Source organism: Podarcis pityusensis (genome assembly GCF_964106645.2).
Source record: "Podarcis pityusensis genome assembly, chromosome: 6".
In the NCBI taxonomy this organism is placed as follows: Eukaryota; Metazoa; Chordata; class Lepidosauria; order Squamata; family Lacertidae; genus Podarcis; species Podarcis pityusensis.
This window is the reverse complement of record NC_138030.1, coordinates 33,078,745-33,104,298: the sequence shown is the minus strand read 5'-3', so window position 1 is coordinate 33,104,298 and position 25,554 is coordinate 33,078,745. Positions and strand designations below refer to the sequence as shown.

The window sequence follows — 25,554 nt, the reverse complement described above, 5'->3', positions numbered from 1 at the left end:
TACTGGAACCAAAGTGAAATTTATTATGAAATATAGCAAGAGCCAAAATCACCAGTGAATCTAGAGTTAGGTGTTCATAAGTCAAATATACTAAAAAAAAAACAAAAAAAAAACCTTTCTGCTCAAACTGGTTTGATTTTTAAGTCAATGGCATAAACTGTTATGGGCAGGGTTCACACAAAAACCTATGGCCCCGATCCAGCTAAAGTTTGCCATGACTTAGGCTCCAGTCCTAAGCACACCTACTTAGGTGTAAATCCCACCAAAATCAGTGGAGCTTGCTTCCAAGTAGCAATGCACAAGATTTCACCCTAAGTCCAACTGGAAACATTGAGCCTTGAGATACAACAGATTTGTTCCATTGGTTTTAAGAACATATCCATACTGCACTGGGTTTCCGAGAAGCTTCTGGATGGCCAGTGTGAGAACAGAATGATGGGCCAGACAGGCTTTCGGTCTAATCCAGCAGAGCTCCTCTTATGTTCTTAAGATCCAGCCATGTGGTGGTGTAACTGGTGGCAAGTAGATATACTAACTGTATGCAGTCACTGCAGGGTACATGAGTTACACGGTGAACCCTATTGTTATGGCAGATACAAAACTGAAGGAAAATCCAGAGAATGCGCCACATGTATTTCATACCTTCAAGGTTGCTAGTAGAACTTAAGGCTTTGCTATTTGGGGGCTAGAAGATACAGGAGTGGAAAGGAACAGAAGTGGATCATGGGTAATATAGTTTCCATGTCATAATCGCCATCTTTCCCGTCCACCAATTAGAAGCATTTTTTAAGTCACCAAGAAACCCCATCCATGAAAAGGCACCATAGGCAGCTTGACTGATAGATACTCTTTGGCAGGCAAATGGCCTTGTGGAACAGTCTGAAACCAAGGAATGCAGGGTAATTTCAAGTGGTCCAGGCCCTTGATTTAAATGGAGATAATGTTGTCCCCAGAGCAGCTTGTACAGTGACACCTGCAAGATAAAAGGAAGCATTAGGCTAGTGCAGAGCTTGCTGCAAGGGAGAAAGAAGGGTGAACTGGACTTTGAATCCAAGCCTTGGGCATCTATGAGCACCAGTTTGCATATATCCTACAATATTAGCATGTAGACTTCTTCAATAAATATCCGGGGAGAAATACAATTTCTTAAATACTACCTCCAAATTATTATTAATTAAATGTATATCTCAGCTCCAAGGAGCCAAGTAGACCACTGGGCTCCCCCAGTATTCTATCTTCACAAGAATACTCTAAGGTAGGTTAGGTTGTAAGACAGTGGTAAGTCAAAGGTCATCCAGTGAGCTTCATGGCTGAGGGGGGATTTGAACCTGGGTTTCCCAGGTCCTAGTGTGACATTCTAACCACTACATATTGTGCAAATTTTAACTCATTTGGGCCACCTATCACCAAAGATCATGAGAACACATTTCTGGTTTCTCTCTTTGGGGTTACAAATTTGCCTTAGTTATAACTCTGAGAAACCCATGTTCTGATCCATTGGCCTGATGCTCTTTCAGCTCATCCTATTCCATGCCTGTTTTGGACCTTTAACATTATGGCCCCAGTCTTAACCTTCCAAATGGGCAAAGTGGGCTTTGTAGTGGATCCATATACAATCATTTCATAAAGCATCCAGACTAAATCTTACTCTTGCTATTTCCATTATCAGCAAGATGGCAGTAGCACACTGAAGATGAGGGGGATTTTGTGGTGGTGCACCTGGAAGCAGTGGGTTGTATTCAATTAACTTTTACTCAAAACAGACCCACTGAAGTGAATGAATCTACGTTAGTCATGGCCATTCATTTAAATGGGTTCACTCTGAGTAAAGGTTAGTTGAATATAGCCCTAAGGGCAGCATTCCACCAAACATTCCACCAAACAGCATTCCATCTGCAAGTGCAAGGACAATTAGCTGCACATCTAGGATCTGGCATAGATGTGGAGAGGGTTCAAGGGTATGCAGGGGGAGGGAGGAAAATTCCATTGTTCAAGAGGAAATGATTGTGTTAGTGGATCTATTGAGCTTGCTACTTGCATTATCATTTGCCCACATGATGGAGGCTACCCAGTTCAACTGAATTTGCTTTGCAATCAAAGTGGATTTGACACCCATTAGGATCAGATCAAGTCATTTTGTGTCCTCAGGACTGACCTCCGTTTGCCCTTGCACTGGTTTTCCTTCAGGAATTATTAGGCCGTTTCTCCAACTGACTCCACTCCGCACTGTTCTCAATTTTCTGAATGTCCTGCAGGAAGACAAGTCACAGGCTCTTCAAAGGACTCCCCACAGAGACATGTGGCTACCTAAGATTTGGTGGGCTAAGCTAGATACAGCGTTTGGAAAGGGAGAGTAGCTCCAAGCAGATGCACATGGTTCCAAAAAAAAATGGATCCACCACGCATGCCTTTTCCTGTTTAGGTGCACTTCTAACATTATCACAAATACACCTGTTTCCAGGAGTAGATTCATGGTCATTGTGCTGTTTCTAGAATGATGTGATTATGGCAGCCCTTTGAACAACTTTCCATCTCCTACAGCAGATAACAAAATGCAGACGAAAGCAGGGTTTGGACTGGAATGGCACAAGAAACTAGTGAATTGACCGATCCTAAGGAAGCAGCCCTTGACAATCCCAAAAGTGAAATTAAAGGAGGCAACTCAAGTTCCTGAACCAAATAAGCACCAAGAGGGTCCCCCTTCCTTGCTTATAGGTTGGTGGCTGTAGCAGAGCAGGACTATACACAAGCAATTTGCCTCTTCTCGATTGTTAAACCCAAGTGTTTTCATGAAACAGATCATGCCTTGGTTCCTTCATCCTTGCTGGGCTCTTGAGTTCGACTGATCCAGAGATTGATGCGAGATGTGACGCCTCCAGGGATCTTCAAACTCTCCTAAATAACAAAAGAATAGAGAGTGCAGAACTGCCAAGTGGGGGAAAACAAGTCACTTATCACTGCCTTTCCTATGTTGGAACATCCTCACTGTGACAGGAAGAGCAGACAAGAGTTTCCAGCATGGGCAAGCAGAGCAAAAAGAGCATGTGGCCCTGCTACAGAGGTGAATGGTACAGAGACTTGCATGGCATATCCCAGAGTATGGCCTGAAAGCACATGAGGCCACACCTTGCAAATGCTAAGCAGGTCTGGGTCATGTTGCACCCAGATGGGGACTGTCTAAGAACCATGTCTATCCTGCCTTGGATTCCATGGCAGAAAAAAAGGCAGGAGAAATGTGAGAACATGAATGAATGAATGAATGAATGAATGAATGAATGAATGAAGATGGGGCCCTAATTAATTAGGATCATAGGGAAATAGGCAGCTGCCTTATACTTAGTCAAATTGCCGGTCCTTCTACCGGTCGGATCACAGGATTGTCTACACTGACTGGCAACTTTCATCATGGCTACATTCACATCATGCATTTAAAACAGTCTTAGTTGACTTTAGGAGTCATGGCATTCCCCAAAGGATCCAGGAACTGCAGTTTTTCAAGGGTCTCCTAACAAGCCTCAGCTCCCTAAACAGACTACAGTTCCCACTGGATTCTTTAGGAGAAGCTATGACTCAAAGTGATATAATAGTGCTTTGAAGGTATGGTGCAGATGTGGCTGTGGGCTTGGTGGTGCCATCTTCCTCCTGTTAAACACTCCCCACCACCTTTATCTGGGTATCCCTTTTAGGTTTATGATCCTGACTGCACTTAGACCTTACCTTCCGCACAGGGGTGGTTGTCTCAGCCCGGATGGGGACAGTTGCTTCAAAGATGCTGCGCTTGCTGGCCACACCCTCTGAAGGCGGATGGAAGTTTCTCCGAGTAGATGGAGGTAATTTAATTGACCCTGCTCTCTAGGGTCAAGAAGACAGACAGGCAAAATGAGAAGTTCAAATTTCAAGAAAGAACCTCTTCTTCTACTTAATCAATGCCTTGCAGAGAAGCATCTTTCTCTCTTTCACTGGCTATTCTTTTGCTTCCCCCCCCAAAAAAGTTTGGTTTGGTTTGGTTTGGTTTGGTTTGTATTAACTTTATTCATGATCCTCTCTTCCTCAGAGATACATTTTGGATACCTGTGTGATTATCCCTTATTACTGGGCCTTTTGATTCAGATGTAAATCAAGTCAAAGCTTCTTGAATGTCCATACCAGAGTCCCTTTCACATCATTCAAGGGCTTAGTAATTACTCATGCCCATGACCCATCCAGAGGATGGGCACATAGTACAAAGAAGTCATAGGCCAGGGTTCCTAAGCCACAGCCATATGGATTTCTGATGGCCTTCCATGTCCCCCAACAACTTGGCTATTGTACTGTATTTTTCTCAGCATCTGGATTCTCCTTCATTGGAGATTTTTAAACAGAGGTTGGATGGCCATCTGCCATGGATGCTTTAGCTGAGATTCCAGCATTGCAGAGGTTGGACTAGATCAGCCTTTCTCAACCTGTGGGTCCCCAGATGTTGTTGAACTACAACTCCCATCACCCCTAGCTAGCAAGGCCAGAGCTCAGGGATGATGGGAGTTGTAGTCCAACAACATCTGGGGAGCCACAGGTTGAGAACCGCTGGACTAGATAGTTTGCCTATCCATGCCTGAGTGCTAAGGCCCGGGGCTGGATCCGGCCCAATCGCCTTCTAAATCCGGCCCATGGACGGTCTGCGATCAGTGTGTTTTTATATGAGTAGAATGTGTCCTTTTATTTAAAATGCATCTCTGGGTTATTTGTGGGGCCCGCCTGGTGTTTTTACATGAGTAGAATGTGTCATTTTATTTAAAATGCACCTCTGGGTTATTTGTGGGGCATAGGAATTTGTTCTTTTTTTCCCCCTTCAAAATATAGTCCGGCCCCCCACAAGGTCTGAGGGACAGTGGACCAGCCCCCTGCTGAAAAAGTTTGCTGACCCCTGCTCTCAGGGTCCCTTCCAACTCTACAATTCTATGATTCTATTTTATATCTCTTGCTGAACAGCAGGTGGTGCTGTTGAGGACTCCAGAACACCCATTAGTGATGGTCAGGGCTGTCCCAAGACATTTTGGCACCTTCCTAACCGCCATGCAAGCTGACTAGGACATTTTCCATGCTTGTACTGTATGAAGCACTCACCAGCAATAATCAGAATGATTTTTACACCTCTACAGTACTGAGCATCTGGTATAAATATTAATAAAGATGAATATTTCCACATTTGAACAGCACCAATCACTCACTAGTCCCCCCAACCAGCATGGCAAATGGTCAGGGATGACATTGCACTGAAGACCCAGTGTTATGTCGTGGTTAGAGTGTTGTACTAGGGCCCGAGACACCAGAATCCAAACCCCTACTCAGCCATGGAGCACACTGGATGACCTCGAGCCAGTCTCTTTCTCCCCCCCCCCCCCATTTCCCATGCTGCCTCCTTCCTTTGCAGCCAAGGAGTCCCTGTCTCTCCCCCTTCACTCAACCTGTCCTTGGTCCCTTCATAGATTTTTCCTGTTTCAGGGAACTTCTGTGAGTGCAGCATATTGTGCTCATCATTGAATGTACTTCCAAGATGTGCAAGTGGGATGTATTTATTGAGGCAGATTAAATAAAGAATTTGTGAGCTGGCTAAATTGACATACAAATTGCGGGACAAGGACAACAGTGATTTTAAGGAAGAATGGGAGCTTTTTACAAATTATCTAAAAAGAAAGACAACAAAATGAACTGGACTCCTTGGCAGGTTTTGAATAAACATACACCAATTTATTGGTTGATAACAGGGTAGATAGATAATATAAGGATATGTATAATTTCATAACATGCAGAGAATAATATGTGCTGAGAAATCAGAGAGAGGAGCTGAGGGAAGTCTCTGGGGGGGGTTCGAAGGGGGGGAAGGGAAAAAAATAATGAATATGATATGTCTTGATAATTTGTTATGTTGAAATTGTTAATAAAAATATTTTTAAAAAAAAGATTAAATAAAGAATTTGTGAATAAAGAAATCATAAGGAATAAGAAAACAGTAAGCGATGATGGTGGAAATTAATAAGGAATGTGAGAGTGAAAGCGGGGCAGGGCATATTTATTGAGTCAAATAAAATCAATCATGAATTAATTAATGGGAAATTAATAAAGAAGAGGTGTTAAGAGGCTCTTTTATAACTTTGGTCACAGCCACATTGACATGTTGAGTCAATGCAACCCATGGCCTGAAAATGTTTAGCCTCCCTTGCCATAGGTCATGACCACTGCTTGTTCCAATATTTACCTGCACAGCAGAAGTATATTTCTCCAGCTTCTCCTCCAGCTTAGCAGTGCTTGCTGGGAGCCTCATGCTGGCACTAGTGGAAAAGAGCAAATAACACAGGGTATGAACAAAAACCTTCCAAGATCCTGTAAGGAACAGTGATATTTCATTCCCCAAGTGAAAGGTCACTGGAGCCTAATAAGTTGGGATCAATGCTCTGGAGTCCATTGTAAAGCTAAAATTAAATTTAATGCAAATTTGAAACATCTGAAAACTAAGTCTTGAACATTTTTTCATTTGAAATGTAAGTTGGGGTGGGGGAAATTGGGTATTTAAAAAAAAAAATGAGGGCAATAAATTAACACTCCCTAAATTAATACCACGGCATCTTCCCCCCCCCCCCCCTTTTTAAATTCCATAACACAGCCTCCATAGCTAGCACATTACCTACTGCTCATACTAAAAACAAAATCTTTTCAAAAGCTCCCTTATTCTAGAAAGCAGAAACAACTATTTTTGCCCTTCCCGGCTCCTGTTTTTAAACATCCAGTTGGAATTGTAAATAGCAATGTACCTTAAACATTTTCATACTGTGAATTCTAACCACTGCTGATCAGAATCAAAGATTTCGTTCCCATCAAGACCATGTCTGGGATACAACTGTTTTTACAGTGAGAAATGCAGCTTTTAAAAATAGATCTTCCTGCACTTAGCAGTGGATTTATGCAACTGAAAGAATGTGCAGCAAAGAATTCGCTTGGTAGGTCCACAAATCAAGAAGCCACAGAAGGGTGAGATATTTGAATCTTCTCCAACATACAAAAATATGACAAGCTTTCTGCTACCAATGGAATTTGATGGCTCACTCATCTCTCTTTAAAAAATAAAAATGCTGCAATATTTATTTTAATTCTTTTCTTTTTACTTTTTTATAGCAAGAAACACTTATGGATACAGGAAGTGCAATGACTTTGTACTCAAGGATTTGAGCTGTGTACACACTGTGAATGGTCTTTAAGTAAGTTATATTCAGAGTAGACCTATCAAAATGAGTGAACATGACTAAGTCGAGTCCATTGCTTTCAATGGGTCTACTCTGTGTACAGCTTAGTTGAATACCACCCCAGATATTCAAAGCACATGACCTCCCCAAAGGCTCATGGGAACTGTAGCTTACCCACCACAGTTACAATACCCAGCACCCTTAACAAACTACGGCTCCCAATATTTTTTTGAGGAAATCATGTGCTTTAAATTTGCTCCAGGTGAATCGTGTGCATGCAGCCTTTTACAGCTAGAAAAGCATTCTACTCTCCAGCCCCCCGGTCTAATGTTTTCTATGCAGAACTCAAACAAATTCAATAAATATTTCAAAGGTCCACAAGAAAGAAATCTAACAAAAGCTCGCAAGCCCTAAGTGTCCTGAGCATCTTGACAAATCTAAAGAATTAGCTGAGCCTGATACCCACTTACCTTCTGCTTAATGTATCATCTTGTTTCTCTTTCCTGGGGACAACCTAGAGACACAAGAATTGGTGGTGAGAAATGGTGGTCTTTGCCACAAGGGAAGAAATTGAACTGCTAGACTAAACCTGCCAAGAAGATACCCTTCCAACATGGATGGTTAAGGCTGGGCATGATAAGCCAAGCAGGCCGACTCTGGGCAATTGAATTAGCCAAGGAGCATAGGGAGTGGGCTGCCATATATCCCCTGCTGTCCCTTCTGTAGCCCAAACTTTTTTCAAGGAGGGCCAGATTTGATGAAGTAAACATGCGTGAGGGCCGACCAAAGTTGCTGAGCTTTTTTTAGGATTTTACCCCAGGCCATATACTGCCACGGGGGCCAGATTAAATTGACCAGTGGCCCCCGAAATGGACTTTGGACATGCCTGGTATATAGAGTCCCAGTTATCTGAATAATGCACAAAGTGGTCTTTGTCCTTTTCAAAGGAGGGGTATTTTCCTGCCTTGATCATGAATGCTTACCCGGAATGAGATTGTCCTTGGGGTGACTCGTTTGAATGAACTACTGTAGGTAATCAGAGGTTGAGAGGTTAGTAAGGGAGCCTCAGATCCATCTTGAGCAGAGGGAGAGATTATAGCTTCTTCTATTTTGAGCCTACTTCTTTCTGCTGCCTGGAAAACAAATATGAGTCAAGAAACCATCGGGTGGATTGAGAGAAAAGTCTGGGCTGATACGATAATCACAGGGACACTTCTCTGAAGTGGCCTCTCAATTATGGAATTCATTTAGGAGTGAGATCCATCCTTCCATTTTCATAACAAGCCTTGAAGACTTATCGGTTGACTGTGGCATTTGGGAGCTGGTGAAATAGATGTTTCTGTGTTTGATGGTGTTTGCTGGGCTACTGGGAAGCAGTTTATGCTGGCTTTTAAGACAGGCTTGGGGGAAGTTGATGCTAAATTTTAAAATAGCTTTAATGTTTTATTTTATATGGATATTTTAAAGTTAATCAGTGTTTTGGGAGGCATTTTTTTGGCCTGAATGTTGGTCTACACATTTATGTGTATATATGAACAAATAAAATAATGTGATATAGACTTTATTTATAGCACAGATGAACAACCTGAAGTCCCATCCTCAATTTACCTAGCCCACAACAGCTGATGATGTCCCATTCTTCCACTCCATCAGAGTTCCTTCCTTTCAGTTTATTTACTCCTTATTTTTCATAGAATCATAGAGTTGGAAGGGACCCTGAGGATCATCTAGCCCAACCCCCTGCAATGCAGGAATATGCAGCCATCCCATACGATAATCAAACCTGAAGCCTGGTGTTACCAGCACTGTGCTCTCACCCACTGGCTTCTCAATCCCTGTGCTGAATGAAGCTGACAACTGTGGAGACTCCAGTTCACTCTACCTCTGACTTGCACTGATACCCAATGAACATCTACTGCCTTTCCCTTCCAGCCCTTTGGCTTCCATTTCCTCCCTCTAAAATTCCAAGACTGAATACCTGTGGCCCAGAGGCAGCTGGAGCCGCTTCTGTGAAGCTCCTGACCCTGGGGTTAATCTTCACCTCAAGCCGGCTGATGCTCCTACGCTCCCAAGAAGCTCGCAGAGGCTGCTGTGTGGCCACCACATTCTGGACTGAGGCCGGTCGCTGAGACTTGTGCTCCTTCAGTGCCTTCTGCTCCTCACTGAAGACTGAATCCTCATCAACTTTGAGGTCCTTCTTGGGGTCCTGATCTAAGTTTTCCTGTTTCTCTGAGCTTCTCACCTTCTTTTCCTCACTCAGGTTTTGATGGTTTTCTTTGTCAGGCTCCTTTTGCTGAGCCAGGCTTTCACATTTTTCCACCGTGGGTTCCTTCTTCTCCTGGGGTGGTTCTGAAGAAGACTTAGCTTTCTTTTCAGCAGCTTCCTCTTTCCATTTCCTGGCAGGCACTGTCTCCTTTTTCTCCTGTTTCACATTATTGAACATCTCCACTCTCCTCCTTACTCTGTCATCTGGCTTATTTATTACCTCTTCCAGTGTCCTCTCCTTTGCCGGCTTTGAGTTCTCCTGCCTGGAGGGCTTTACTTCCAAGGAGCCCCGGAACCTACAATGAAGAAAGAGAAAGGAAGCTCTCAAAAGTTCCCTTTAGAGCACAGGAGCTGACATAGGTGCCCAATGGCGCCCACAAGACTTCCCTGATCCTGTTCTTCCTCGCCTTCCCCAAACCCAAACTAAAGCAAACCAAAAGATTTCACCAAACTTGGAAATCAGTGGAATTTGGTTCAGGCCCCACAGTCAGAAGTTGTTTCAACCTCTGCATAACCGTGCAGAGTCATATACAAGGTGTGACCTGAAAGTTCGGTGAATGGTCACAGAAATCGGACAGCAAGAAATATTCGAACACACAATCGGCATTGGAAAGCTACAAAATGGTCACAGTTGTGTATGGAGATGAAGCTGTATCTCGAAAGACAGTGGTTTAAGCATTTCCGTGAAGGGCGGCAAACCATTGAAGACAACCCTCAGTCTGGCAGACTGTTGAAGAGCAGAACAGCGGCAAATGTCAACAGAGTTATTGAGTTATTGATGCGGGATTGGCGTTTGTCCGTCCGAAAGATGACAAAAGAATTGCATATTCCGTGTGAAATCATTACTGAGGTTACTGAGTTGTCCCACCCTCCATAGTCTGCCGATCTGGCCCCACTGGATTTCTTTCTTTTTCCAAAACTGAAATCCGCACTGAAAGGGCACAGATTTCCCGACATTTCACGCATCCAAGCTGCTGTGACGGGGGAACTGAGAGCAGTATGAAAAGAGGACTTCTCCAGAAGTTTCCAACAGTTCTATGAACGTTGTCAATGGTGCATTTTATCAAAGGGGACCTACTTTGAAGGCCTGTAAGGCATGTATGTTCGAATATTTCTCGCTGGCCGGTTTCTGTGACCATTAACCAGACTTTCTGTTCACACCTTGTCCCTTGCAGTACCAAGCAACAAGCTCCAGAGCCTTGAGAGCTCTGTTTTTCCCTTCCCAGCAAACATATACCTATTTGGTGTTCGGCTGGTCACATTCTGCACTGTGTTGGGGGTCTCCTCCTTCACTTCGGTGGTGGAGCTCAGCTGCCTGTGCCTCCGCCTGCGCTCCCTCTCCTGCTCTTCCTCATCCTCAGTACTCCATTGTTGGGCCAGGCTGGAAGGGAAAGGAGGGAGGAGAGAGAAACAAGCATTATTCAGCTGCTGCTGACTCAGAAATCCTTGCACTGATGGAATGAGCTAGATGGATAATGCCCATAGTCTCCAGAGCTACTGTAGCTGTGCGTACAGGGAAGAGCTTTCTTGGCTATGGCATCACAGTTCTACAATGTCCTCCTTGGAGAGGACCACCTGGCTCATCCTAAGCCTTCTCTTAAGACTAAGTTTTGTAGTGCAGCATTTGACCAATGGCACTCTGACAGTGACTTTGTTATTTTTCTGGCTTCTGAGAATTTTGCTTTTATTCTGCCTTTGCAGAACTGTCTTCTAGGTCTCTTTCAGACAAGCTTTTCATTGCACATTCATCCTGATCCATTTGCACAGTGCATCTCTGGGCCCAGTTTAAACTGCTGGTTGTTGCATTGGAAGCCTTAAATGGTACAGAACCAGGTTATTGGAAAAGCCACTTTACACCTTTATGGACCTGCCAAGACTGGCAATAGAGGCCTGAATTAAGGATCTGCCAAAAAGTTCCATCAGTTTGTTGTGCATGAGATACAGGGACTTTTCTGGGGTGACTCTAGCCCTAGAAGTGTATTTAGCTCCCTCCCTTATCAGGCCTAAAGGCCTGGATTCTCCAATCTACATTTAACTATCCTGTGAACTGCCCTGAGAGGGTGGGATACAAATTTAATAAATAATAATAATTACCGTATTTTTTGCTCTATAAGACTCACTTTTTCCCTCCTAAAAAGTAAGGGGAAATGTGTGTGCGTCTTATGGAGCGAATGCAGGCTGCGCAGCTATCCCAGAAGCCAGAACAGCAAGAGGGATTGCTGCTTTCACTGCGCAGCAATCCCTCTTGCTGTTTTGGCTTCTGAGATTCAGAATATTTTTTTTCTTGTTTTCCTTCTCCCAAAACTAGGTGCGTCTTGTGGTCTGGTGCGTCTTATAGAGCGAAAAATACGGTAAATAAATGCACCTGTTACTGAATTTTTAATTGTATTTTCTGAACCTTTTTAATGCTGCTGTTTTAATTAGTTGTGCTCAATGTCTTCTAATTGTTTTATTTTTTTGAGATGGCCTTTTACCCTTAAAGGCAGTTTTAAATACAGTATATATTAAATATATGTAGCTAAGGACAATAATTATATATATAAACCTCTCTTTTCTTACTCAAGATTGGTTTTAAAAATTTCACATGACACACAAACACACATGAAATGTATACACATGTATGTTGCTGTACCACATACTTTATATGTATTCTGAGATGGTGTGGTTACATGGAGACAGGACCCAGACCTGCTATGAGGCAGAGGGAGGCAGCTGCCTCAGACGGCAAATTCTGAGGAGTGGAAAGGGGCTAGAAAGGTGTGACAAGGGGGGGAGGGAAAGGAAAAAATTGTATGGGAAATTTAAAAATTGGAAGAAGATAATATAAGGTATGTAAAAATCCTGAACTCAAATAAATAAATAAATAAATAAATAAATAAATAAATAAATAAATAAATAATCAAAACTTGGGGGGGGGGGAATCAATAGAAAAGTCATTTTCAGAGAAGTGTTTTTATCTATTAGTGTAACAATACATGACAATGATTAGCTGGAGAAATCCTACCCTGCTTTCTTCTCCAAATCAATTAAACAAACATGTCATCCTCCTGCTCATCATTTTTAGAGAGTCTCATATTGGAACTAGGAGTTTATCAACATTTGGCAGAACCTTCTTCATTGTATTTATTTTTGTCTAATACAATTTTATTTTGTCTGGAAAAAAGAAAAAAGAAAGGTGTGCCAAGTGGTCTGCCCTGCATTCCCTAAAATAGCTTGCTGCCCTAGCAGTGAGGCAACCTGAGGCAACCCACCTTGGGCAGCATGCTCCAAGGGGCAGGAGATCCTAATCCAGCCTTGTCAACAGAATGCCCCCTTTTCACCAAGACTCTCTGCAAAAATGGGGTGTTCCTACAGAGCTGCTGTGTTGCTGCTGGTCTCCTTCCATCCTGCTGGGATGTGGGCACAGATCAGGGGGCGGGGGGGTGCATCAGTGAACATTTCTTGCTCTCCTTCTTTGTGCCTTAGCACACAACTGGGTGGGGGTGGGAAACCAGTTCCAGGGAAACTGTGAAAGATGTGGCACTAGATTTCTCATGTCTACATTATATCTCCAGAGTTCCACATCTCCTGGGCACAGCTCTGTTCTCCAGACAGCTGTGGAGAGGCAGATGCATCAGAACAGGTTGTGTACAGGCTTTCATGAGCACAGATCTCTGTGCGGAAGCACCCAAGATTTCAACTTGTTTTGGTGGGCATTGCTGAAACTCCTGCGACTGAAAAGGCTCCAGCTATCGACTGTGGCACTGGCGTGCCCAGCCCCCTGGCATTCAAGAAAGCTGCCACTCCTGCTATCACAGGATGCTGGTTAATCATTATTGTGCCATGGATTCCACTGCATTTTTTTTACTTTCAATAAAAAGTTACGCTGTGTTGTTTTCCACTCTTGTGAGAGGGCCATGCAAATGGGGAAGTGGGGAATAAGCGGGGGGAGGGGGGAGGGGACAAAGAGGAATGAAAAAGAAGTGTGTTTAAACCTTTGCACTGAATTTTTAAAATCCTTTTGGAGCAGCAAGCTGCCTGCCTGCAGCCAGTAATGAAACCAGAAATGGCAGCAATCTGCTTGGAGTACACATCAACTTCTGTTCCATTCATGACTCATAGACCCTTCCCTTCTGTTGTTCTTAGATCATAACAAGAGAGCCCCACCCTCTTCTACAATCTGAGTTTTTTTCTCTCTTTTTTAAAGGAAGAATAAGAAGAGGAGGAGGAAGAAGTGAATTAACTGTGTGCAGTCGTACCTTAGTTGTCAAACTTCATCCATTCCGGGAGTCCCTTCGATTCCCAGAAGCGTTCAAAAACCAAGGTGCAGCTTCCAACTGGCTGCAGGAGCTTCCCGCACTCAATCAGAAGCTGTAGAGCCGCATCAGATGTTCAGCTTCCAAAAAACATTTGAAAACAGGAACACTCACTTCCGGGTTTTCGACGTTTGGGAGCCAAAATGTTCAGCAACTAAGCTGTTCGACAACCAAGGTACAACTGTACTGTTCCTTTAAGCTAAGTGTTGCTGGACTGCTTCTAGCATCATCCCTGGTCATGCTGGGGTGGCCTTAGGAGAGTCATAGACCATACTTTCTGGAGGCACCTGCCTTAAGGACAGTCCAGCACTCAGTCAGAAATCCTGCCATAGGCCCATGTATGAAAGCTTTGCCAGATCGCTGTATGCAGTAAATGTTTTATGTTACCAACACCTGCATCGATTCTGAATGCGGAATACATGCTGAAACAGATAGCGCATTAGTACTACATCCATTCCATACACTGACAGTCCAGCAACAGCTTCTGCTCACGTGAAGCAGGATCGATCATCCTGCACTGAAGCATTCCTGTTGGGACCATGGGGGAACCCAGCCAGAGGAGGGTTTTTGTCTGCAGTCTGCTCTGCTGCAGTTCTGCCATAGGCAAGCCTGAAAGTTGGCTGGCAGACACATTCCACTATAACAATGCGGTTCATCAGCATCCTCCATCAAAGGCTTCTGAGCCCCATCCACAAGAATGACAACATGGGAAAACGTTGTTCTTTTGCAATGAAAATGAAGCCAACTTCAGGTGTTTAGCCCGGAGATGTGAAGGCAAAGGTGTGTAGAGAGATGGGGTGCACGCATCCGCCACACCCTCAGCTTTATTGACATGCCCCCTCCACTCTCAAACTTCATAAGGTCAGAAGATAGTTTGCAATAAATATTATTATTATTATTATTATTATTATTATTAGCTTTTTTCTTTTGCCATGACAAGACGGATGAGGTGTCTTCTCCACTAGGATGAGATCTATTTCATAGTTTGTAAGCCATTGTTTCTATGTTCCCATCCACACTTGCAAATCAGCATGCATATTTTTGTGTCCTCTTCTACAAGTATGCTTTTCTGCCCAGCCACTCTGCCTGGCAAGGCAACATGGCACAGCTCGGACAAGGCCAGACTGGCTTGGAGGGCTGCAAACTCAGTCCAGGCAGGCTGCTTCTGGGCCACCACCAACAGTCACCTAGAGCAGCACATCACAGAGGGCAGCAGCAGACTTCTCTTCTCCACAAGGTATAATGGCTGAAATAACAAAAACTGTGCACACTATGATACCTGCACTGGCTTTCAGTCACTGCAGACTGGGCACCCACCTCGCACCCTCCCTACAACATGGCAACCAAGGGTTGTTGTTGTTTTTTTAAAATGAATAAACGTTTCACCTTCAAAAGAGAGAGAGAGAGAAGGTGGTTTGCAAGCATGTTTCCCTGAAAGAGCTTGCAAGCTTCCTCGCCATCAGGAAATTTAGCTTATCTGGGCTCATTAGGAGACTTGTCAGGTTCATCAGGTAACAACAGCAAGAAAACTGTTCAAAACTTGGTGCTAAACACACTAAGGTCAGTGACTGGGGGTGGGGGGAGAGATGCCCAGTGAGGTTGGGAGCAGAGCTGATCCATGTACTCCTGTCCTTTTGCATACTTTTGCCCTCACATGTCCAAACTCAACTGCCAAAGAGCAATTTTGTTTCATGTTCACCACAGGCGCACTTTGGGAAAGTGAAAATGTTCCATAAAACCTCACTTTTTATCAAATCCAGCAGAGGTTTTCCTATTTCTCTTTGCACAACTGCCTGGTGATTAGGAAATCCTTGCTAATGATTTTAAAAACATTGCAAAACCACTCCACAAGTGTTTTTGCAGCATATTCACTCTCCAGAGGTTTATATCTGTATATCTGATCATGACCTCAGCAACGCACAAGTCTTTGCAACTTCAGTCCCAATCCGCCAATAATAATTCATTTCAATGAGGTTTGTGCAGGACAGGTTCCTAGCAGATTCTGATCTTGCTGCCTTAATATTCAAGTCAATTGCTCACTAAGAGAACGATTCACAGCTCTCCCGATATTATTACAAATCGTACAGGTATTTGTTTACCAAGGAAAAGAAGTATTGGAATGAAACTATGAGAATGTCTAGCCCATATTGCTGCCAAGGCAAATTTGCCAAATTAAACTGCATATGGGGAATCTGTAATATCGTAAACAAACAGTTACATCATTATGAGTTAATATATCATAATCCTGTGTGGTCCAAAGATCAAAGACTTATTAAGCCTTGGTCTCACTTGTGGCCTCAGGCAAATATTCACCTCTCATCCTTAATTCCCAGCCTACAGTTCTGCAGAAGTGCTGCTGTGAAGATGCAATGGATAGTGATGGAACATTTGGGGCAGAAGTGGGGGAGAAACAGATTAAAAGCAAATGCAAGGAAGGGAGCTCCACTTGGGAAGAGCTGCCACAATGATGGCATTTTGCCAATCTTACCTCTTCCAAAGTTTTTCCTAACATTTTGCCAAAAGCTGTATCCTTGCAATTTTCACCCATTGCTTCTAGGCTTCTCTCTAGAGCAACAGTCCCAGCCAGTGGACGCACCTGCCACACCAGGCACCCGAGCGGCTAGCTACACCGCTAGTCCCAGCCAGCAGATTTTGGAACTCTTGAGGCAGATGAGCTTAATAATAGGAACCTCTAACAGAAGTATTGCCCAGTCCACATTTCACTATCACATCAACAAGGATACCATGGTAGTCCTTGCCAAATGCTTTGCTGAAATCAAGATATACTATATCACAGTGATTGACTAAACTATAAAAACAAAAAGTGGTTGGTCTGGATAACCTAGATAACTAGGCCTGAATAACCTGGTTCTCTTTGCAGTGTGTATTCAGTGATAGTGCATCTAAATCTAATGGGGGGGGGGATGGGAACTCTAAGCCACAATTTCCTAGCCTTAGCTACCTAAGAAAGTTATTGGTCAGATATATAAATGGATAGTTATATCAATGAAGGCTCTTATTTAATTTCATATTTTTAAAAGTGAAGAAAATGACTTTGTATACTGAAAAGTGATATACAATTAATATAATATTAAAAAAATAAAAGATTGAAATATTGCCACTTATCATAATACACTTCAAAATAGCAAATTCCCTTTGCTATCTTTATTGTGCTCGCTCAGGCAACAATCTAGAGACAATAGACCAGTTTCAGCTAAGTTGTTGAATGAGCCTTGACTCATGCAATTGAAACTTCTCACCTTGGGTCCCTCTGGGCACCCTAAATCTGCTCTGCAGGGTTAGAGGAAACCCAGAACATGTTTAGGGACGGAGAAGAAATGCAGGGGGGAGTCCTGTTATATGGGTGACCTCATTCTGGTCATGCACATCCTACCTGATGCTACACTGAATTCCACCTGACAGCCATTGGAAGGAATGCAACATAGCACTAAAGGGGCATTGAATGAAATGGGAGAAAGCCCCATGGTGCTAGTACTTCCACTTGTAGGGCTCATTAGCTGAATCCTTCCTCCTAGAATTCCCATTTTTGTCCCAAGGGGAACTACAGCTTGAGACAAGTGACTTGGCCAAGGTAGAGTGACAGTCTGGCAAGAGTAGAATCTTAAATCAAATTCAGTTCCCTACTTCATGACACTAACTCTCACTTAGGTAGGACTTTGGGGGAGAAATCCTTGGCCCCACTCAGCAGGAATGACAGTGGCAGTGGTGTGGATGGGGTAGGGAAGGGCTCACCACATTTTAAAATAGGTGAAGTAGTAGACATTACCATCTAAAGAGAAGGGACCCTGTAAAACCTTTCATTCCAGAGCCTAGAATAGGGAGAACCAATATGAAGTATTCCAGTTGCTGCTGGACTACAACTCCCATAATTCCTTGCCATTGTGCATACTGGCTTGGGTTGATGGGAGTCCAACAAATATGTGGAGAGCACCACATTGGCTACCCCTAGTCTCAAATCACCTAACCAACCACATCACTGACTCTCAGCACAAGCTCCTGCCAATATCTGAATGAAACCCACTCACATATCGAAATATACTTGGAGTCCTGCAGTTATTTCATGCTCTTTATCGCAGCTTGTAAAACAGTGATTGAATTTCCCCCCAAACCTCAGGCCTTTATATACATTATTTGCACAATGAGTCCCATCTGATTGGCTGATTCTGCTTCCCTGCTGGAGCCTGATTGGTCTTTTCCTGCAGGCCAATGAGTTGTTGCATTCTACGATCCTACCAGCCTAATAGGCTGATTAACTTCCTCCTGGAGCCTGATTGGCCTTCTCCTGCAAGCCAATCAATCGGTTGTTGCATTCTAGGATCCCACCTGCCTGTTGTTCTAGGATCCAAGCTTAGTACATAACACATATAAATCATACATGTGTACAATCTCAGCTCAGTCAGAACTCTGCAATAGTACAGCTGACACATGTATAGAGGTTCTTCTCAGACCTTCAGATGAACAGGCACATTTTGGAATGGGACAGACACCATACCTATTTCCTGCATGACAGAATTCAAGGAATGTCTAAAAATGTTTTACCTTTCGAAAACATAAATTAAAACTCTGCATTATATTGAGCAGGAAAATATGTGTTAAGGGACATGGGAAACCCCTAGATTTATATTAAGCATTTGACTGGTTCACAGATGTGTTTGTTAATAAATCAGAAGATGTAACCAATGCTGGACAGGAAACTCATAATTGGCTGTGTGAGTTTGAGCAATTGGAATGCATTACCAAGAGCTGAAGAGGCTTTCCTGTAGAAAATGTGTTTGCAGCAATTGTCAAAACAAGATACCAAAAGAAAGCAAGATGCAACAGGAAATCAGGCACATATTAACCGCTCCAGGAACAAGACTTAGTCTTCCAAAGTATCTTTTCTCCTTCCTGTTTTGAAGCCAGACAATGCACGGCTCTTCCTTTCCTTTATCACAAATATAAAAGGAAGGAAGCTGAGAAGACACTGCTCCTGCCTCCCCCCACCCGGTTACATACAGACCACCTAGTGCCCAAGGTGTCCTTTATATACCACAGCAGCAGGATTTGAGATTTCTCCTGTCTTCCCTCAAACTCCCTGTCTTTCAAGTTGCTCTTGTTGCGATTACTGCGCATGTCCCACTGAAGCTACTTTTGTGCTCAGGTTCCATCATTGTCAATTTTGTCATTTTTCTTTTGTCAGTTCAAGTTTGAGGTCACGCAATCTTCTGGAATCCCCGGTTTTCATTTTATAGGAGTTCAGCCAGGATCATTACATAGACACTTATTTGACATCTGAACAGCACACGCCAAAAGAGTTGCATACACATGTAGCTGCCCTCCTTAAACACTCATCATCTTGACAGCACTTAAATTCCCCTTCTCCATTTTTTCTTTGTGAGCTATAACCTGTTCTCCTCGTACCTACCCCCTTTGCCCTTGTTATGTTTGCATTATTCAAAACAAAACTAACACTTAAACAACACAAATAATTTTGATCACTGCACAGGAAAATTTATTTCTATTCCTGCATTGCAGGGAGTTGGACTAGGATGGCCTTACAACTCTATAATTCTATGATTTATTTAATACATTTATATCCCACCTTTCCTCCAAGGAGCTCAAGGGGGCATACATGGTTCTCCCCTCTCCCCAGATATCTTAACAACAACCCTGTGAGGTAGGTTAGGCTGAGAGGCAGTGACTGGCCCAAGGTCACCTGTGAGCTTCATGGCTGAATGGGGACTAGGACCCCGGCCTCCCAGGTCTTAGTCCAACACACTGCTTCTCTTTCTGTGTTATTTCTATCCCATCCTCAGCTCATGTCGTTGTTAGCATCTAGTCTACTCACTTGGGCAATATACACGGGGTTCTAACTCATCCCACCCATCAGGTTGCCCTGCCCTATGTGTAGATAATACAAACGTTGTGATTACATGTGAAACTCCCAAAAGATGGGGGTAGTCTAGGTCATCACTTAATTGAAATTCCGCCAGGCTTGACGTTACATCACTCCTTGGCATCTCACCAGCAACAAGAAACAAGAAGGTGTGGAACTCTGGGGAAGCTAGAATTTTGGGGCAGACAGATGAGCAGATAACATCCTTAAGATTGTCACATGAATCCCGACTCTTAATTTAGGTTGTCGTATTGTGCCATAATCAGAGATGTGATGGATGAATAGCAAGGACATGACAAATGCTCTCACTTCCATCAGACTAGAATTAGGGAGAAATCATCACTGGACCTCCCTCCAACTCACTTCATCATGCATAGGTATGCTCAAGACCTGTGATTATCACCTGTAAACTTAGTGTGCACAAAGACTTAAAGGGGGGAATTTTGAATATATTTTAATATCACTGGGCAGAATTCAGTCAAAATTAAACACTGCAAGTCCATCCACTTCAATGACAAAGTGCCCAAATCCTTGCCATTGAACAGAACTAGAAACTTCAGGTGTATTCTGCCAGTTCTTATTAAATTCCTGCTGCGCTCCACAGGCTTCAGGTTCCTTTTGCTGAAGCCAGGAGAGCAAGACTCTCCTGGCTTCAGCAGAGAGGGAGAGCTGCGCAGGGCCCCTTCAGCCAAGTGGGAGGAGAAATGGAAGGGGCTCCGTTTCTCCTGCTGCTTCGCTGAAGGGGCGCTGAGCAGAGAGGGGGATAATTTTTTTTCTTGTTCTCTCCCTCTAAAACAAGGTGCGTCCTATGGGCCGGTGCGTCCTATAGAGCGAAAATTACGGTAACTCTAACCGACTACAACTCTCATCAGCCCTGATGATTAGTCCTGCTGGCTAGGGCTGATGGGACTTGGGATCCAGCAACATGTCCAGGCTCCAGGCAGGACAAGACTGAACTAAACTAGAGATTTTCAAATGGTTGAATTTTGCACACGTAAGAGCTACACAATTTCAATTATATAATCCATACAAAACCAATTTCTCAGTTAGAGGAAATGAACTTTTGGGATGCAGCTGTATTCTTTGATGCTCATAAACCACATGCCTGTGAGAGGAAAAGTCACAAACACAAGTATCAAAGCTTCAGATTCAGAGGAAATATCCTGTTCACAAGTTATGCATTTGCTCCAACATTTCTGTCTTAAGTGAAACATCCACCAAATGGGAATCCTGCCTCCTTTGTAGTCACTGAGGAATGGCCAGCTCATTACTTTCTGGTGGGTCTATGGCAGGCATAGGCAAACTTGGCCCTCCAGATGTTTTGGGACTACAACTCCCATCATCCCTAGTTAACAGGACCAGTGGTCAGGGATGATGGGAGTTGTAGTCCCAAAACATCTGGAGGGCCGAGATTGCCTATGCCTGGTCTATGGAGACCATGTAAATTTGGCTATTTGGGAATCTTATGTACAGTTTGTGCCAACACACATCAATTTACACTTGACCTCTTCCCACCCTTTTTATAAAAAGCCAAATGTGTGAACAACTGCAGGCTACCTCTTTCTCACCAAGGCTACTGTATCCTAAAAATTTCTCCCTACCATTCAGAAGCACCCTGGCTCCATGCTAGAAACCAGAGCTAAGGGTTGCACATCAGTGCCAGCCTCAGGGATCTGCCGGAGTCACGTGATTATCAAGTAGTTGCTACAATACACTCAGACCTCCAAGATGAGGATAACTCTGTAGCAGGTACAATGTCCTCCAGGACTTCATATCTCTAGGCTTTCTCTCCACCACCAGTATATATAGACACATCTCTGTGAGGTGCAAATGCCATATTCCTAAGATATCAGAGCAAAACAGGTTCTACTGTATTCATAATCTGGTATCGTACATAAGATCCCACACCAAATATATCACGTGGTTGTTTTCACATCCTTCCTTAAGTTTCCTTCCCTACCTGCAGCACTTCTGGAATGAGGATTATAACACAGGAAGAGGGGAAAATACACCATGCAAACTGCTTGGGGAGATCCGTGATCCATGCAGCTATGACAGCATCATCCATTTTCATGACACACCAATGAATGCATGCTCAATAGGGCTGGGAAACATTAATCACTCTAATTATTGGGAGAATAACAATGACTTCCTTAACTACCAATTTAAAAACATGGATTTTTAATTAGATCTTAACCATAGGTGTTCCGTTTAGACCAGGGCGTTCAGTTCCGCTGACATTGTCGTGGACAATTTGTATCTGGGATGAGCAATCATTGTCAAGTGCCAAAAAAATATTAAAGAGCAGGTGGAAGACTCTGAAATTTTCTTGTCTTGCAGTATATGTGAACCTGAAGCACCAGCAAGTTGGTAGCAACAACAGGGGAGGGCTATTGCCTTAATTCTCGGTTTGGAGGCATCTTAGAGGCATCTGGCTTGATGTTCTGGGGAAAAGGATGTTAGACCAGATCAGAGATAGCCAACATGGTGCTTTCCAGATGTTATCGTATATCATATCATATAATTGCAGAGTTGGAAGGGACCAGGAGCGTCATCTAGTCCAACCCCCCTGCAATGTAGGAATCTCCTGCCCAACATGGGTCTCAAACTTGTGATCATGAGATTAATAGTCTCATGCTCTGGTGACCATTGGACTACAGCTCCCTTCATTCCTGACCATGCTGGTTGACTGGGACTGATGGGAGCTGGAGTCCAGCAACCTTTGGATGGCACCACATTAGCTAGACTTGGACAAGTTGGACCTTTGGTCCGATTCAGAGGGCTCTTGTGGCAGTCCCCAAAAGAAAGGCTGGAGGTTCAAAACGGGACCATGGTCTAATCATGGCCCAACTCTAGCCCATATCAGTTTGCCTGTCTATATGTATTTGTAATATTTCTGTGCCACCTTGTGGGGCAAAGCCCTTCCAAGACAAAAAGCCAGTTCAGAGATGGAGCCAAATGTGTGTGTGATAGCAAAATGATTTTCCAAAGAGTGCAGGAAGCCTTGTAGTTGGGAATGGATGAATCTGTCAATTTCAGTTTCTTTTCATTTCTCATTTTCCCAGCTTTACACACAGTTCTCCAATTTCCACATCAGTTTGTGAAGTCCTCATGAAAACTCAACAGCATCTTAGCGTGAATTTCTCCTGATATACACATTTTTGTATGCAGTTTTGCCTAATAAACTCACTTTTGCAAAGCAACTTTACCTAAAATAAAGCATTTTTTTTACACTTTCAAGAATATTTGCACTTTTATACATACTTTACCCTACTAATTTTTGTACATATTACTTGGCCAGAAAACTACATTGCAAAATTCAGAGATGTGTGAATTTTGAAAGATCACTATGTTCAGTTCACACATTGTTTTGGAAAGCGAAAATTAGGTAAGCTCGTTTTTAATTACAAACTGAAGCAAATTTCTCCCCCTTGTAGTATTCAGTTGGGGAAAATCATTAACCTTCCCCAAATAATCTCCAGCTGCCACTGAACTATTATGATCAATTGACCAGTTAGATCAGGTTGCCAACTGACTTAAAAACTTGCAGTCAATGGGCCTGCAGCTTTCAAAAACAGCTTTGTTTGTTTGGTTTGGTTGTACTTTTCTCTGAGGGTGGTTCTTGGGAGTTCCTCTGCCCCAGTGCAAAAGCCAACGAAGCCAATTGCTGGACTTAGCCCAGGAATCAAATCTTACTTTGATTATTGGCTCACTAGGCGTGTGCTGCAAGGTACTTTCCTTGGGAACTAGATCTGCTCATTTGATCATCACCACAGAGAAAAGGCAAAAGCTCAGCTCAAATGTGATGTGTTGCCTGAATGATCCACAATGTGATGTTTGCCAAAGGACTGCCCATGATGCCACATTATATTTTATTGGAGTAGAGCAGGGGAGGGGAGGGTCTTCACTCAAACTTCCAGCTTGGCAGTTAAACGCTGAAGACAAGAGACAGGAAGAAATTCCCTTGTGGTCCTGCCTTAAGTGGCCCTGGGCAGGTTGCTATCCCATAGTCTCAGCTGTAAAATGGGAGAAAGAGTGGAGCTGGCCCATATTATTTTGCCACCCCAAAGAACAGCATCAATAAATCTAAGAGGTTCATCCTCTGCATTGCAAGTAATGCTTGGACATACCGGTTGGGTTGCATCCTGCTTCCTTTGGCCAACTTGTGATGAAAGTTGAATTGTGACCCTGAATAATGTGTCATGGCTTGGAATGGCTGTGCAGCTCTACATAAAATCTGGTTCTGGTTCACACAACTATGATTATCACTTGACCACTCTAATATGAAGTCATGGGGTGAATGTGTGAATGAACTATTCCAGCTATTAGACAGAACCACTATAGCGCATCAAATCAATACAATTGTGGTTTTTTAGTGGAGTCAATTCACACATTCAAGCCACCACTGAGGACTGGGGTGACATATGCATGCTCGCTACTGATAGCTGCAACATCAAGTTCAGAGATATAACACCACAGATACAGCTTTCATACTCTCCTCATTTCAAACTGGCACACTCACCCAAACAATGTAACATTAGTCCATTCATTGCATGAGTTTTAGGCAATCAACCATTTAAATCTCTATACTATAGCATGTGATGGAAGGGTGGTGAAAAGTTCTAAAGGGAGAAAGGCACACTTTCATAGAATCATAGAACTGTAGAGTTGGAAGGGACCCTGAGGATATCTAGTCCAACCCAATATGCAGGTATCCCTTATCAGGATCAAACCTGCAACCTTGGCATTATCAGCACCATGCTCTAAACAGCTGAGCTATTCTGTCTTTCTCAGCAGGCATCAACCTAGAAAGGGTAACCTCACTTTCTCACGCACAGGAGAGAATATTTGGTTAAAATGCTACTCGCTATCTGGAGAATAATAATAATAATAATAATAATAATAGTCATCATCATCATAATCTTGCAGGGAACATCTTTTTAGTCAACCAACATGTTTAAAATCCCTTCACCTAATGGTTGGATTCTAAGCGATTAACCAACTCCGAATGTGCAACCCCGCTTCCACCCTAACCCATCTTCGCCGTGGAGTCAGTTCCCACAATCCGTGGGCCAATCCAGCAATCGCCTGTAGCGAAACCACCCAGCCCTGTGCGCTCGGGCAGAGATGCGAGTCCGCCTCAAGAAGCATAAGTTTCCACCCCACACTGGCCTCCGGCGAAGAGAAAATGTGAAGCTCCGTTTGTATATTAAAGGGGCTACTAATCAACTAATTCTAACCTGCGCCAAGGGACCATCCGCCTCTAAGGACATCCATGCGCAAGTTTTGCTCTCTTCCCTTACAGTCCAGAGGATTTCCCCGCTGCCCTCTCCCTGGCAGGATCCCAAAGAAACTCTGCCTGCCCCCTGCCCCTCCTCCTCCTCCTCCTCCTCCTCCTCTCTGGCTGTCCAAGACCCCTCCTTCCTTCCTTCCTTCCTTCCCAACCCGGGGGGATTCCGGCTCAGGGAGAAAGCAGCACCCACCTGGAAAGCGCAGACCAGTTCTTTCTACCGAAAGCCATGCTGATCTCCTCCGCTGGGCTTGGCCAGTGGCGGTGGCTGCTCGCTTCTTATTCTTTCCAAGGCGCTTACAAAACTTCCCGGGGCATCAAGGCAGGAGCGAGATCCTCGGGGAAGAAGAGCACCCCGGTTCTCACGAGGCGGAGAGTCCCGCTGCGCTCGCCCGTCCCCTTCCTGCCTCCTCCGGGCTGCGCTGCGCTGCGCTGCGCACCTTTCCCCTGCGGTGCCACCCGTCGACTGCCGGGCCGCCTGCATCACATGGTGCTGTTATCTACCTTGACAGGCTGGGAGCTGTAATTTGTCTATTAGCAGCACCTTGCAAAAGGCACCCTGCGAGGGTGGGACGTGACCCAGCCTGCGCA

The 25,554-nt window shown here is 43.8% G+C and overlaps 1 protein-coding gene across 1 annotated transcript; it reads right to left on the bottom strand.

Annotated features, from left to right (window-relative positions):
- Nucleotides 1-25,417, bottom strand: LAD1 (ladinin 1). The gene is made up of 10 exons (XM_081009870.1): nt 25,157-25,417; nt 10,720-10,863; nt 9,196-9,778; nt 8,201-8,350; nt 7,688-7,731; nt 6,236-6,308; nt 3,718-3,852; nt 2,806-2,895; nt 2,156-2,249; nt 1-973 (listed from the first exon to the last, which is right to left on the bottom strand). The coding sequence occupies exons 1-9, from the start codon at nt 25,192-25,194 to the stop codon at nt 2,184-2,186; spliced, it is 1,323 nt and encodes a 440-aa protein (XP_080865996.1). The 5' UTR covers nt 25,195-25,417; the 3' UTR covers nt 1-973; nt 2,156-2,183.
- Between the last annotated feature and the right edge of the window lie 137 nt (nt 25,418-25,554).